The 15,761-nt window shown below is 37.6% G+C and overlaps 1 protein-coding gene and 1 pseudogene across 5 annotated transcripts in view; one reads left to right on the forward strand and one right to left on the reverse strand.

Annotated features, from left to right (window-relative positions):
• LOC105034796 (uncharacterized) overlaps positions 1-10,331 on the forward strand; it is a 110,233-nt gene extending 99,902 nt beyond the window's left edge. For 2 of the 5 annotated variants that reach the window (XM_019847100.3, XM_073257948.1), the window contains 4 exons: positions 1,184-1,326; positions 1,415-1,574; positions 1,685-1,886; positions 9,607-10,331. In XM_019847100.3, the coding sequence (XP_019702659.1) occupies positions 1,184-1,326; positions 1,415-1,574; positions 1,685-1,886; positions 9,607-9,656 (555 nt within the window). In that variant the 3' untranslated portion in view covers positions 9,657-10,331. The remainder of the gene's footprint in view (positions 1-1,183; positions 1,327-1,414; positions 1,575-1,684; positions 1,887-9,606) is intronic. The other 3 variants (XM_010910085.4, XM_073257947.1, XR_012141539.1) reach the window with 2 other exon arrangements.
• LOC140857750 (scarecrow-like protein 9) lies at positions 4,755-6,640 on the reverse strand (annotated as a pseudogene).
• Positions 10,332-15,761: the final 5,430 nt, after the last annotated feature.

Here is a 15,761-nt window from a genome sequence, read left to right on the forward strand (position 1 = left end):
CTAGAACATGATTTTAAGGTAGCATAGGTCCATGAACAATTTCAAAGTCATCAAAACAGAATACAGCTTTAGAAACTAAATCAATTATAGTGTCAAAAATTCAAGAAAACCCTAGGTTTACAATGTGGCTAGTGGCCCAAGGTATCAAAATAATATTTGATCTGGAAGGATTTGATGAACTGATTTATCTCAAAATTCAGATGCAAATCATACTTAGACTCCAGGGTTTCAAAGAATTTCAAAACCATTCAGCTTAATACTGATTATGGGATTCACAGATATTAATCAAATCAGAACTTCAATAAAAGCATGGAGGAGGTTACAAGGAAAATCATGTTATTTTGGAAAGAGCAATGCATCTAAGTATTTCAAAATCATGAATGAGCTTAAAATCAACTAAGAGATTTGAAAGGAACACTAATCTGAGAAAAATCTAAATCAAAAGCCATTGAGAAAGTTACTTAACTAATGAGGACAATGAAACACATATCATATCCAAGCTTCATAATCATCTACTTCTTCTTCTTCTTCCTCCACCTCTCTAGAAAGCCCATCCATTCCTTTCCCCCTCCCTAAGTTGCCTCCTATCAAGTTATAGAGTTGGAAGGCGGTTTAGAAGGTGGGGCCCACTATGTCGGTTCCTCTAAGTATGTGGATCAGGTTGGTTGGCTGACAGAGCAGGTGGGTTAAGATGTGGCTTAGCAGGCAGTCCACCTAGGACAGCCAAGCAACTAGACTGACAGACCTATTATATGCATCACTAACTTAAAGGCATTACATATAAAAAGGAAAGTGCCCCTTTCTGGAATTTGACTAAAATACTTAAAATTTTAATTCTTCAAGAGGAGAAAGTTAATTCCCCAAATTTAAGTTCACAGCTCTGATTTTGGCTTCAAGACAAAATTGTCTTTTAAATGCAATGGTATTTCTCGAACCTTATAGTTTCATAAACTTTTGTCTAAATATGACTAAAAACTCAAAACTCTGGTTAGAAGTTAGTCTCTCAGGCATATGACCTAAAATGATGCTTGACAACGCAAAGCGCATCCCATAGTTTCATGCATCATACATATAGGCATATTTGTATATTATCTAGTTGCAAATCTGTTCGTGACTCATGTATGTAAATCTATTTTATATTTGAGTTATGTAACATAAAATTTTATGTGAGCCCTTCTGGAAGAAATATCTCGTACAGGCTGAGTTGGCATTGCATTTGTGTTGGGCCATTGGAGAGCATGGAGCTGGTGGCATAACTCACAAGGATGTGGCTCGTGAGCTATTTGAGAGCTTAGAATTGCTTTTATATGAGAATCTTTCCTCTAGGTTGGTCCATAGAGTAGCAAAAAATTAAGTTTTCTGAAACTGAAAGTGGAGATCTGTTTTTAATGTTGTTTTATCTTCTCCTGGGAAGTCGTTTGGGCTTGAGCCAGGAGTCAGCTGTTGACTCAAATATTGCAGCTTTTAGAAAATCTTCGCAAGCTAGGCTTCTTTGCTTTGTGGTGACAGCAATCGCGAAACTTGCAACATGCCACAATGAGCTACTTCCAAGGGCTCGAGTGTCATTAGCTAAGGTCTGTATATATTCTAGACCTATTTAGGAATTATAAATGGCAGCTTCATAAGCCTATCATTAGTCTAGCAAATCAATATATTGGAGGAACTTTTGTATTTTGTTTGTCAGGTGGCTCGTTCTCAAAACTCAGACAGGAGGGTCTGGAGACGTGCTAGTGATTATTTGGGACTAATGAGTGAACCAGCAATCTGCTTGTCTGTTTTGGGGTCCTCAACAAGGCATGTCAATGGTCCTGGAATTGTCAATTGGAGTGAAGGAGGATCAAAGATGATTGCTCATATTCCATTTTACATTCTTAATGAACAAGAAGGTTAGTATATTTATTTTTAAGTTATTTCAGCTATCCTGCAGTGCTTCTTAAGAAATAAACAGGAATGCCTGACACCTGAATTAAGGGTTGGATATCTTGTTGAAAATCAGCTGTTCTACATGTAAACATTCAAATCTTTGAAAATTTTATTAAGTTTTATTACAAATAGGGAAAGCCAAATTGCCCAAGCAATAAAATGCCTTCCAAATGGATACCTAATGGTGTGCAAAAGAAATCATAGTCAATCTTATACAGGTTTTCCTTCCTTTACTTGTGTAACTGTTTGTTATATTATAGTTATATTGCTTCTGAGCCATTCTAGAGTTCTCCAAGGCATAGTTTGAACTTTGAAGTATATGGTAATGGTTTAACTGGATTCCAGCTACACATTTATATTGGCCTTTAGACAATGTTATCTTTTTGCAGTACCACCCACCATTTCTTTTAACTACACAATATTTTTTTTAAGTATTTTTTAAATTTGATTTTGATAAAGTGGACTTGTCAGGAAGCTTGGTTACCTAGAATGTGTAGTAGGCTGAAGGCACTTTGTTAAACATTTACAGTTTTACACTACTACGAATTTTAGATGTAGGGGTTCTGGTCACATAAGCAGCTATTTTAAAAATAATATGATGTGAAACAACCCCAGGATACCCTTTTAATGTCATAGCACGAATATTTAATTAAGTCCTAATTTCTATATGTGCAAGCTTAATTATAATGCTATAGGATAACAAATATAGTAATCTTTATTGCTAGTATTGCATTAGAAATAAGATTTGTGTAAAAGCTAGGATTTTATTACATGTGCATGGCGTTGTGTGAATTCCTTGGGGTTGTTTGCATCGTAAGATCTCTCGTAGTCCATAGATATTGTTTCAAGTTTCAACTGTTTCTCAAATTTCAATTCTTAATAGTTTAGGTGGAAGATATTGTTTTAGTACAAGTTAGTTTGTGTTTGATATCTACTTTGTACTTTAGGTTAAATACATGGTAGTTTCTTAATTATGAATAGAGTTCTTTAGTTAGATGTATGTCTAATAACACTCTTTTAGGATTTAAAGTTTGCAAAATTTATGTGAGTTGCCATATGGAGAGTTAAGAAAAGGGCATCCAAGTGAATGAAGCTCCCATCACTACAAGGTCGCAGGGGTGGGGGGGGTGTCAAATTCAAGGTTCGCTAAACTGATATTTGTGGTCGTATCGGTGAGCTACTGGCTCAATATGGTATGGGTTTGTACTGGGAGAAGGGAAAGAGGGAAAAAAGGAGAGAGGAAGAGGGAGGGAGGTAGGAAGGAGGGTTGAGGGAAATCCTAACCCTAACCCTAATGGAATGAGAAAGAAAGAGAGGGAGGAAGGGGGTGGGCCAAGGAAACCCTAACCCTAACCTAAGAGAGAGAGAGAGAGGAAGTTGGGGGAACTTATCAAAGTTCTCAAGTGGTGGGGTCAGATTGTTTAATAAGCGAACCAGGGCATTTTACCCTAAATTGGCATCGTCTTGAAATTATAGGTTGAACCATGTCAGTCCCCAACTAGTCCGATTCAATATGTCTTGAGTAGGTCTAGTTTAGTCATCCATGGTCAGATATACATAACCTCAATCCCACTCGGGGATTGGCTGTTCTCGTGTTTCAAACTTATGACACCTAGTTCATAATAGAGCAACCTTATCTTTGCTCCAATGCCTGCCCTCTGGATGCTATAAGGAGAGCTACACATAAAAAAATGATAATTTAAATACTATAGATCTTATCTTTGCTATGTTTGGATTTAATTTCTTATCATCCTAATATTTTCTTCATTAAATTTGAGTAAGTACTAAAGAGAGATCAAAGGCCCAAGTTGCCATTGCATAGCTCTAAAAGTGTTATTCTTAGTCCCATAAGCTCTAAGGTGTTTGTTCATAGTAGCATTAAGGAAAATGGGAATATGGAAAGCTGTGTAAGGTGGTAGGGCTATGCCATGTGTTCATGCTAGATTTTTTTCGATTGTCAAAATTTTTGAAATAAGTTGAAAATTTTTATAAACTATTTTGCAAAAGGCAAAACTACTCTTGACGTATTATAGTCTGTATTATATGGTAACACGAACCGACTTGGCTAAACTCTACTAGATCTCTATTTAGATTTGCTCCGATCAATGTGGGTTCGACATCGATGATCCGAGCTGTTAAATATGATCTACTATCTTTAAATTGCTTACATACTAAAAGTCGTGATTTAGGGGACTTCTAGCCAATGCTTCAAGTAGTAAACAAATTGGACAATCTAAATAATATTAAATAATATGTTTTTTTGATCATTTGATGCATATGCTAGAAGTCTTCAAATCATATGATTTTTAGTGTCAAGCAGTTTAGGGACAATAGATTACATCCAACAGCTCAAATCATCGATACAGGTAGGATATGTGTTGTCTAATGTAGACTTGACCAAATCCATTGGAGTGTACTCAAATCTAGCACATGACAATGTTAATATTTTAATATTGTATCAATAATATAGAATAAAATTGCATATTATATATTATATATTTTAGAGTAAATTATAAAACCCCCTGAGGTTTGCATTTATTACACTTTCTCTTGATAGTTTGAAAAACCTACACTTACACGCTTGAGATATAATGGCATTACTGAAAAAATTTCAGAATTATAAAATGATCAAATTACCTCATAATAATCCTGGTGAAAAAGAAGCAAGTATGCTTCCTTTCGCCATCTTATATGGTATATTTGTCAATTCAGGCTTTCCATCGGGATAAGAAAAAGGCAGATTATGGGAGCTAGTTGGCCTAATTGCTTGAGTCAGCTAGGCGGATGAAATGAGAAGAAATCCAAAATGTAGTCATCCATTTCATGATTTTCTATCTCATGGTGTGGGGGAAGGGCTGGGCAGCGGGGAAGAAGTTGCCATAGGAGTAGCAGCAGGAGTGGAGGCAAGAGTTCAAGGCCAGTGGTATAGCGAAGGAGGGAGGGGATGGAGCAGAGGGTTGGGTGGTGCCGTAGGTCTTGAGGATGATCTTGTGCGGATAGAGGAAAAGGCTGGACTCAGACAGCACGTAGGCGTCGAAAGAATGATTGCCGGCGATGGAGATGATGCTACACTGAACGACATTGAGCACCTGTTGGAGATTGTCAATCGATGGGCGACGGAGGCCGAAGGGGTTATATCCAGAGAAGTGGAGCTCTAGGCACTTCTCAAAGCCCTCAAACCTGGAGACAGTCATGTTGAGCTAGTAGGAATGATGGGAATTGAGTTGGAATAGTGGGAATAAAATGGGAGCTAAGTGGGAATAGTTGGAATAGTGGTAACAGTGGAGGTTGGAGGGGAGAGGGTGAGACACGTGGGAGGGGGAGAATGGGGAGGGAGGGGGGATTTATAGAGTGGGGGAAGGGGAAGTGGAGGAAGGTGGGGAGCGGAGGGATGCACGTGAGGCAACCAAGAATAATGATTGCAAGCATAATGAGGGAGAGGGTGAGATTATATTTGGGGAGATCTTTATGAGAGGAAAGACAACGAATAGAAACAAGAATTTAGCCCATGCGCAGGCTATAGTGGAGGGAGCTCATATCCAAATCCAAAATGTATTTCAGACTTTTGCTAGACGACGATTCTTGGTAGAGGTGGTCATTGTGTGAAATGATGTGGAAGCTTAGATAGTTCTTGAGAGGATTTGCTGTCATGGTATTCATGAGGTTTCAGCCAACTATGGAGTTTTACTTTTCATAGTGGCCAATGTGTTGGTGTGGGACTACTTAGTGACAAGTTAGACAAACTTGTGTGTAATGATAGCCTTGTGGCAGCCTGCCTTCACCTTATCCCTAGACTTTTTCATGATGTCTAGATTCAGTGGAAGCTATGCGAACCCCGCCCAGAGGATCCTCACCCACCACTATTTGTAAGTCTCGAGCATCTCCACCCTTTCCAAGCCTTCACAGGAGATGACATCAAGAGCCTCCCGTTCGAAGAGGTCCCTTTTGATCAGCTGCCTCTGAGCATCTTCTCGTGGTGCATTCATTTCGAGCATATCAAACAAGGCCGAGAAGTGGAACAATGCTTCCTGAAAGCGTGTGACAAAGAAGGGAGCATTGTACGAGCCGTTCATGATCCCATTGATGAATACCTCTAGATTTATCTTCCTGACAATATTTCTTGGGCTATCCACCACCATAGGCTCATCCATCTGATCCCTTAATCGGAACAGACAGCTCACAAGGAGCACCTTGTCTTTATCAATGTTGACATCCTCCACTCGGATGGTCTCCTATTGGGCTGCAATAGTGTTGTATTCGAAGGGAACATCGAAGCTCTGACAGTAATCAGCTAATCGACGCTCCATCTCCTCAATCCGCTCCATCGGACGGAAACCTGGCTGGGGCACATCAACACCAGTGATCCGAAGCCTTGGGGGCCCACCAAGCCTAGAAGAGAGGTATTGGAGAAAGAGGAAATCTAGGTTCCTAAAAAAGAGAGAGAGCTTATAACAAACTTGGAAGAAGAAGTCGGTGGGGACTCGTAGAGACTTGATAGTCCAGTATGCCATCTTGTTTAGCAATGCGTCAAAACACGTTGTTTCTTTTGATCGATGCTCAGATCCACTTTATATGTCTCCCACGACTACTCAATTATTTTTTTATAAGAAAAATCATGAATATCAATTTCTAGAATTCAAGTATAACTAAGAAAAAAGAGAAAAAAGAAAAAGAAAAAGAATTGCTTAATTACTTACCCTAAAGCAGGACCACTTCCACTCGGTACCATCCTCCTTGATGAGCTTGTTGTTGTCGATACCCCAATAGCTCGCGATCACCTTTTGCTTACTGGGAGGGGCCGCGAAGGCCTCCTTGGGGGCGGCAGATTTGGACTCTGTGCCTTTGACCGTCGGAGTTGCCACCATGGTGTTGGCCATCCGCACCGAGAACAGCCACAGCAACACGACCGCAGAGACTTCGCCGTCACATGGCTAGTAGATCCGATCAAGAGGAGCATGCATGAAGGCTCACTGGTGGTAGAAGAGAGGTGGGGCCCCAGGTGCTGGAGGAGGGCGGATGTGGCCTCTCCTACCTCTCTGCCTTGACCTCGACCAATTTATTCTCTTGCTTCGGTTCTTTCCAAGGTAAAGAGAGAGCGAAGAACATTGGAGTAGAAGGCTGTTGTCGGAGAGGAAAATAATGAAGCTAGAGGGATCTTAAAGGGGAGATCGGATTTTATAGAAGGGATGGTTCCCAGTTCATTTTTTTAATCCTTCATTCGAGGCTATTTTGGTCATTTCAAAAAATTATAATGACGTGGCAATTAGGTCTAAGTTAACATTAATGGACAGTCTAATGGTATGAATTTGACTGTAGGGTTGAATAAAATGTTAAGAATGTAACTATAGATTTTAGAAACTACTAGGTGTAACTGTAATTTTGGCCTATTCTCAGGGAGGTTTTTGTAATTTATCTTATATTTTAATAATACAAAGTTATGGCATGTATTTATAATCAATGTTAATTTTTAAATTCAAGTTCAATATTAAAGAATAATATTGTAAACATATACTATAATATTATAGTATTAAGTATATTATATTATTTAACAACCACATAAAATATGTATTATATAGTCATATTGTATATTGTAATATTAATGCTATAGTCTATAGTACTATATTAGTTTTAAATAATAATATTATAGGATTGTTAGAAATATTGTAATTTATTGTATTAATGATATCTAGATAGGCTGTTTTTATGTTTGAAACCTGTTACACCTAGGTCACAATGAGAAACCTTAGTGTTATGCCAAATCCCACCCTCTATTATACAATATGCTAGAAATGTCATATATAATATGTTAGTAATGCCATATATAATATATTTTGATGGTCTGCTATAATATTTGCATAATATAATAGATAATATAAAATTAATTTTAAATGTACAATCAAAAAGGATGATGTGCATAAAGAATGGGGGTAGGCCTAATCCACATTAGACATGGAATAGCTTATGCCTAAAATCTAAACATGAGATGGTTTGATCGGGTATAGCATGTTCCAAGTTCGTGCCCATTTTGCAAATAGTGTTGGCTGGCATAGGGCATTAGTCCAAGTCTTGCTCTTGAATGTAACACCACTTAGAAGATTTCTCCAATAGTTGCCTGTGATAGGCCCTCCGATACATATTTTCTCTATTGGGTAGCCAATATATAGATTATTCTCCTAAAATGACTACACGGATTTTAAGTCATGAGAATTTTGTTAAGGGAATAATTTTGAAGCTTTAGATATTATTAGTGAATTTTATTTAAGTATGCAAACATTACATATATGTGTTTCTTTCTGAACTCAACTTCTTAATGCAATGTTTGTTAGGCTTTGTTTGGTTGGGGGTAATTTGACATGAGAAAATAAATCCCATGTCTGATTACCATGTTTGGTATAAAAAGAGGATGAGAGAAATGGTAAAATAAATGTCCTATTTTCTTGAGAGAAGGTAAAACTAATACCACTGAGGGATGGTATTTTTGTTCCCATGCCATAACATCGAGTGGAGTTAATATGAAATTATCATGGCTTGATCGAAATGCCCCTACTATTTTTGTTGAAACTCACAAATGCCCCCTTTTAATATGGTCATTCCTAAGGTTTTAAATCTTGCAGGACAAAGGTGTCCCAGTTTCTCCATGGAACGGAACGTCCGTCCCGTCCTGACAGCAGTTTCGGTCATGCATCCTGGTGGATATCCTCTATCTTTTTTTTCTTTTTTCTTTTCTTTTTTCTTTTTTCTTTTTTCTTTCTTCCTTCTTTTCTTTCTTTTCCTTTACCTTCATTTCTTTCCTTTCTTCTCCCTTCCTTTTTCTTCTCCCTTCCTTTCTTTTTTCATTTTTGTTCTTGTTAACTTTCATTTTGTCTTTTTCTTCATCTTTCCTTCTTTTTCTAATTTTCTTTTTCTTCTTCTCTCTCTCTGTGTGTGGATGGGTTTCAGAGTTCCGAGTCCATCTTGATCCCATTTTCTCATAAGAATAGGATGGGATGGCCGAGACACCTGTTCCGTCAGGATGTAAAACCTTAGTTTGGAGTACCAGATAGAGAAATTTCGGAAAGTCAAAAGCATGTAGAATGTGGACTGGGTTTAGGAAGCCTGAGACCTCTAGATGATACTTATAACTTGCATATCATAATTAATTTATTTGGTCATACGTGCAATGCATAGAACAATATGCACTAGGACTCAGTGTGCTTCTCGATCTTTCACCGTGTACTTGTTCTAATGTTTGAATAGGATGAGTATGAAGCTCGAAGGTCATATGAAGTATACACGTGCACAGCCTACTTATGCTGATGAAACTTGGTTCTAGAAGGAAATGAGTATTCTAAATTGGCTCCAAACTTAACACACCATTCACATTAGTTTGATGCGTTTTAAGTTCTGATAATTTTAAAAAGTTTAATCATGTGTCCTGGAATATTGGCTTGGAACTCTTCTTTGCAAGTCGGTTTTTGTTTAGATAGCCCACTAGTCACCCTCCAAGACATGATCCCAACTCCATGGGCATGATAAATCATCATAGTTTTAACTGAGAATAATATCTGTAGACATTATGCGTGTACAATTTGAGTTCTTTCTTAATTGCTATGGATGATGACTTACATTTGGTCATCCTTTTTTCCTCTTTTTCTCTTTTAATATATAGTGTGATGCAGTTGTCTTCTAAATTGTCTTTTTCAGGTCCACCCTTTCATGACTTTTCCTTCTTTGATGTTTTTCCAAGAGTATGAGATGTAATGTTCTGGAAAGGTGTCAGTAAATATGTGTATGACCTTGAGTTGGTGAGGGGCTAGAACTGAGAGTGGACTCCATCTGCAAATTATGATAGCAGAAACAAGGTTGAGAATTTTACGGTGTTTGTAGGAGATAGAAATAGCAAAGCACAAATATGACAAGATGTCCTTTACAATCTTCCAGAGAGACAATTTTCATTCACAAGAAATTAAGGCAGGCTCCTCTGAAATAACTATATGCATTATTCACTCTTCTTGGAATGGCAATCTTGAAGTCATATTTGCTTTGTCCCATTGTGTACAAGGTGTTTGGCATGACCCTGTATCTTCCCATAAATGATGTTTATTTGAGGCAACTAAAGCATGGTTGCAGAATGAGAAAGGAGCTCCAGAAACTATACAAAAGGATCAATAAGTCAAAATGGCCTTGGTGTCGGTAGATTTTTTTTCTTTTTTTGGTAACTTTGGTCATTAGATCCTTGAATAGGGAAAAAAATGTGTGACATGCAAAATAGATTGCAATGTCTTTATAAAAATAAAGCTTCTGGGAGACCGAAATAAAATGCAAGCATCTGTATTCTTATCATATTCAATATATTAAGATTTTTGTTGACATCATTTGTATAAACATTTGATATTGCAATGTTTGGCTAGCGGCCATTATTGATTTAATCTGTTTCAACGTTAAAGAATCAGTGCCTCTTATTGGTTCTGAATGACAGGTTCAGTTTGATGATGAACATTGAATTCTTTGTTATCCCATAACATTTCCTTAATTCATTTGAATGACGAACTTTAGTCTGTCAAACAAGCTTTTGCATATTGTCGAGAAATGCTGCATGGTCTTATATTCTACCTTGCAGAATATTCTGAGGTGTGATGTTTGCGATTAGATCATCTGAGTTTATGTGGGAAATTTTCTGTGATCTTTGGTAGTGAAGATGTGGTAGCAAAGTTGACGGAGTACAATTCACAAAATAAATAGTGTACTGTTTGAATGGGATCATCGTGCTACAAGGACGCACTGTTTGGAGATCAGCTCTTCAATAGAAAAATAAATAAGCAAATGGAAGCATATGATATAGCTGAGCAGAGGAGAAAGCGTAGCATAGTAAAACGTTGGCGCATGATAAGAAAGTATCCATGCATATCACGTTCTTTAAAACCAAGGAAAAAGAAAGAAAATCGCAGGCTGAAGCTACCAAACCCCTTGTCCAACACTATCTAGGCTGGAACTAGGCTGCTGGGTACACCTAGGTTGAGCTCATGGAATCAGGTCTTACATTAAGTTGGGGCCAAAATGTGGGCCAACACTCAAGATCAAACAACAAACATCTCTTTAAAAGGTGAGAGATAATACCACCAAGGTAAAGGAGTGTGGTGTCCATGCATGTTATATCATCCTGTATAAGAATGAGGTTTGATTGGAAACTAGGAACCGCATCCTGTTCAACTTGGAGGAGGTTCTGTGATCGAAATATGGTAGGCGGTTCATAAACGTCTCACATAGGTAGTGCTTGCATCGTTTTGATGAAACTACTCTGTTTTCGAAAAGGATTTAAAATTGGCTTACCACAAAAAAGATTTGGAATTGCATTTACTTGATAGTTTACTACTCTAGTTAGTATAATTGCTTGTTTGTTAGTGTTTTGTTTGGTTTGAAAATTCACGTTATTCCAACTGAAGGAATAGTCAAAATGTGGCAAAAGTTAAACTGAAATGCTCATCGTCACATTGTACAAGGTCTGTAGATAAAATTTTGAGTGTTAACAAGTGCTAGTGTAATGGTGGTTGGTTCAAATTCCAGCTTCTTCAAATTCTGCCAACTAATTAATCCTTTGGGTAGCAATTCAGCCTCAATTAGTAGTGTTACTGTGACAATAGTCTTATTGCAAGTGATCTTCTCTTTTGGGGATTATACCTCTGTATACTGTGGATAGGTATGCAGAACACAAAAGATGGATATTAAATGTGTCAAGGGATATAATATTAATACTATGTCAAAGGATTGGAGGTGCAAATTGGTTGGCAGGACCCAACCGATCCAATTTCGAACAAATCCACTTCTAAACTTTAAATTCATGGAAGCAAGTCCAATCAGGTGGGCGGACCTCAGATAAAGGATTCACCTCACAATAGGCTTCTTGCAGATTTAGGTGAACTGGAACTCAATGCGTTAGTGATCTCTCCTCCACGGTTTGATGGATGTCTAGCTGCATGGTTCTCCTGTTCAACTGGGCCTGGACAGGGAGACCTGCTGTCTCCCTAGTCTTTTTATCATTGGATCAGAGGTGCTCACCATGATGCTCAACATTAACGTGATGGACGGCCAAAATATGCCTCTTTTGAGTTCAAACATTTATTGTCTGCATAGTTATTAAGGAAGTCTGTGGGACTGTGCTCCAAGATATCAGTTATTTACTTCACCTCGTCTTGGTACAAGACCAATTTGCGTAAATCTTATGCTCAACCCTCTCCATGTCTTCCTCAACAATGTCAAGTCAACCTGTAGAAGATGTGAATTCATGTCAAGAAAGGAGCCAAGTTTGTCTAATTACCTCAACAGTATCAAGTTATCTTGGTGCAATCAGTCTGATTTGCTGTATCAATTCACTAATTGCCATCCGGTTGGATTTCAATCCGTCAGCGATCCAGAACGGAGGTTCAGAAACTTTCTAGGAATAATAACATCCACATATCCTATCCTCCACTGAAATCACCCTCCTCTAAGTAAAGCATCTTCTCTTCCTCCATTCTCCACATAAGCTATGGGCTCCAGCATCGGTACTTATCATCAAATTACAAGCTATGCTATAGAATATTTGGAAGGCTAGGAATGAACTTGTTTCTAGCGGACATTTTGACTTTAACATATTGTCATCTGCAATCATAGACATGGCAAATGAGTATCTCAGCTGTTGTTTTTTTTTTTGGTAGAAGTATCTCAGCTGTTGTTAACCGTGTAATTTGACATGTTGATGGATAGACGGAGCCTCCACCATGATAATTGATGCAAGTGACTGCATGTCTCCATATAGTCTATGCTATATCGTTTGGAGACTTGTCTTAAGGGATGTAGTACCAGGGTCCAAGTTCGTAGCACTATGTGAGTCTTTATGCCAGACCCTGCAAGCTGTAGCCTTCTATAATGTGCTTCATGTTATAATGCAGGCGTCACTTGTTATAGTCATGAGATTTAGAAGAACAATCAAGGGCCAATTCGATATATGCAACTTGATCGAATTGTTTACCGCTGACTGCTTGAAATAATAGGCCGAGTCAAGCCATCTTAATATTAAAAAAGGAACAAAAATTGTCCGGCAACTCGTTCTTCCTTTCTGCATCATGCACTACATTTTCTCTCCTCTCAACTCTATGAGCAACTTGGTTACACCCACAAACACACACACTCACATACATATGCATGCACCCACACACACACATACATATGCATGCATGCATGCGTATATGTATAGACTTCCTTAAACCCTACTATTCAAATACACTAACTCAATTACTACGTATTGTTGAGTATCATACATTTTGTCTTAGTTTACCCTATATGGAGTAGGAGTAGGAGTTTACAGACAGGTAATGTATATGTGTTTTGAGTTGGATTTCTCTCCATCTGAATGGATTTCAGTATGGTCACGAATGAAAAGATTTTCTAATAGTCAATGCTTTCGTGTTGACTATAACCTTTCGCAACCAGTCTTGCCTTATAGGTCTCTATTTGACCATCCGACTCAATTTTTCTTTTATAGATCTATTTACACCCAATAAGTATAATATCCTCAGGTGGATTTACTAAGATCCAAATCTGGTTGGAATGTATAGAGTCAATTTCTGACTTTATCGTTTCTATCTTTAGGAAGATAAAAGCAATATCTCATGGATTCCTTAGGATACCCTATAAAGTGAGCCCTAAAAGATCTAGCCTCTAATATGTCAGCCTGCTATTGCTTGATATGGGTGGGACATCTTCAAATCTTGAGATAACCAAGAGTTGGCTTCTTATTATGCCATAACTCTTATGGTATAGTAGGAATGGATTTAGAGAAAATCCGATTTAAAAGATGAATTATAGAAAGTAATGTATGTCCCCAGAGAAAGATAAAAAGATCTGTGAAGCTCATTATCGAACCATATCTAATAGGATTCGATTCCTCCTTTCGGATATCCTATTGAGCTGAGGTGTCTTTGGAGATATCTACTGTGAGACAATACCGTTATCCTTGAGATAGGTCCGAAATTTTTCACTAGATATTCCTCCTCAATCTGATCGAAGAATCTTTATGAATTTTTTAGTCTGCTTTTCTACTTCGTGTCTGAACTCTTTAAACTTTTCAAAGGCTTCAGACTTACGATGCATCAAATACATAAATCTATATCGTGAATAATCATCGATAAAAGTTATAAAATAGACATAGCCATTCCTGACTTGTACATCGAATGGACCGTACATGTCAGTGTGCACCAGGCTAATATCTCAGTGGCCCTTTCTCCTTGTCCCACAAAGGGTAGCTTAGCCATTTTTTTTTGAAGATAGGACTCATAAATCGGATAGGACTCAGAAGTCAATGGTCTGAGAAGGCCATCTTTCTCTAGTTTGTTGAGTCTGTCCTCTCCTATATCGCTTAGCCTAAGATGCCATAGATACTTTTGGCTAATTCTATCTCTAAGTCTCTTAGACTCTACGATATTCATAGTTTGCTTGTTAATATTAACACTCGCATCTACATATAAATGATAAAGACTGTCAATTAAGAAAGTTCATGCAATAATTTTATTTCTAAATAAATTATATATAAATAATTTTATTGAAAAAAAATTATAGTTATTCTATGTTAGCATAGATACAGAAATCAGATTTCTACTGACTACAGTTACAAAATAGTAGTCTTTCAAAATTAAACTAATTCCTAATGGTAGTTACGAAGGACGGCCACAACAGTAACTCTTACTCCATTACTGATCCGGAGAGTGATCTCGTCTTCCCTTAGCCCTCTAATTTTTTTCAGACCCTGCATAAAAGTACACAAGTGAGTATTTGAATCAGAATCTAAAACCCAACTAGAAGAAAAGGAAACCGTTAGATTAGTTTCAATTATGAGCAAATCAGATGTACCTTCAGAAAGTCCATCATTCTTCTTATTTTTCACGATCGCCAGGTAGGCCGGACAGTTCCTTCTCCAATGGCCAGCGACATTGTAGTGGAAATATTTTTCTTTATCGCTGGCTTTCTATGGAACCTTCTTCTTGGGCTTGGTCTCATTTTTTTGCTTCTTCACAGGTTTTTTCTTCTTCTTGAAAAAAGACTTTCTCTTAGAGGAAGCCCACTCCACAGTTAGAATCGTGCCCTTTGAACCTTTCAAGGTGCCCTTAGCTGTCATCAATATGTTCAGTAATTTAGGCAAAGTACTATCAATCTTATTCATATGGTAGTTCATGATGAACTGTCCAAATGAATCAAAAAGAGATTGGAGAATCAAATCCACCTGTAACTTCTTATCCATATTCATCCCGAGCTTTTGAAGTTTCTCGATATCTTTGATCATTGTCAAACAATGATCATTGACAGATTGTCTATCACGCATTTGAAGAAAAAATAGATAGTTCAAAGCATGTATTTTTAAAATTTTACAGCAGAATAATAAAAGATTAAACATTTTAATCTTCTAAACATGCCTTAGATCAGATTTAAACTACCATTAAGGATCTATGACATAAAAATTTATATATAAAATCTAAAAAAAAATAAAAAACTGTATCGATCACATCGATGCTTTGAATATGATCTAACTTTTAGATTATGTTGGTGGAGTTCTGAACTCATCATCTTTTCATAGATCGATGATCTCCACTACTGATAAGCATGGTACAAAGCTCTCACTGATGTCGAGCAGCCACACAGGTTGTCCAGCCTCTACAGATCGTCCACTCGAAGCTCTGATCAGATCTTCATTCGTGGGAAGGCTAGCTCGCATCGAAGGCTCGGATGGCTGATCCAAGCTTCTTTCTTCGGATCTTCTGGACTTCTTTGGATCAGAAGATGAAGCTTTATGAGGAGATGATAGTGTGGAAGATTGGACAAGACTCACT

The sequence above is a fragment of the Elaeis guineensis genome, chromosome 5 (assembly GCF_000442705.2).
Source record: "Elaeis guineensis isolate ETL-2024a chromosome 5, EG11, whole genome shotgun sequence".
Classification (NCBI taxonomy): domain Eukaryota; kingdom Viridiplantae; phylum Streptophyta; class Magnoliopsida; order Arecales; family Arecaceae; genus Elaeis; species Elaeis guineensis.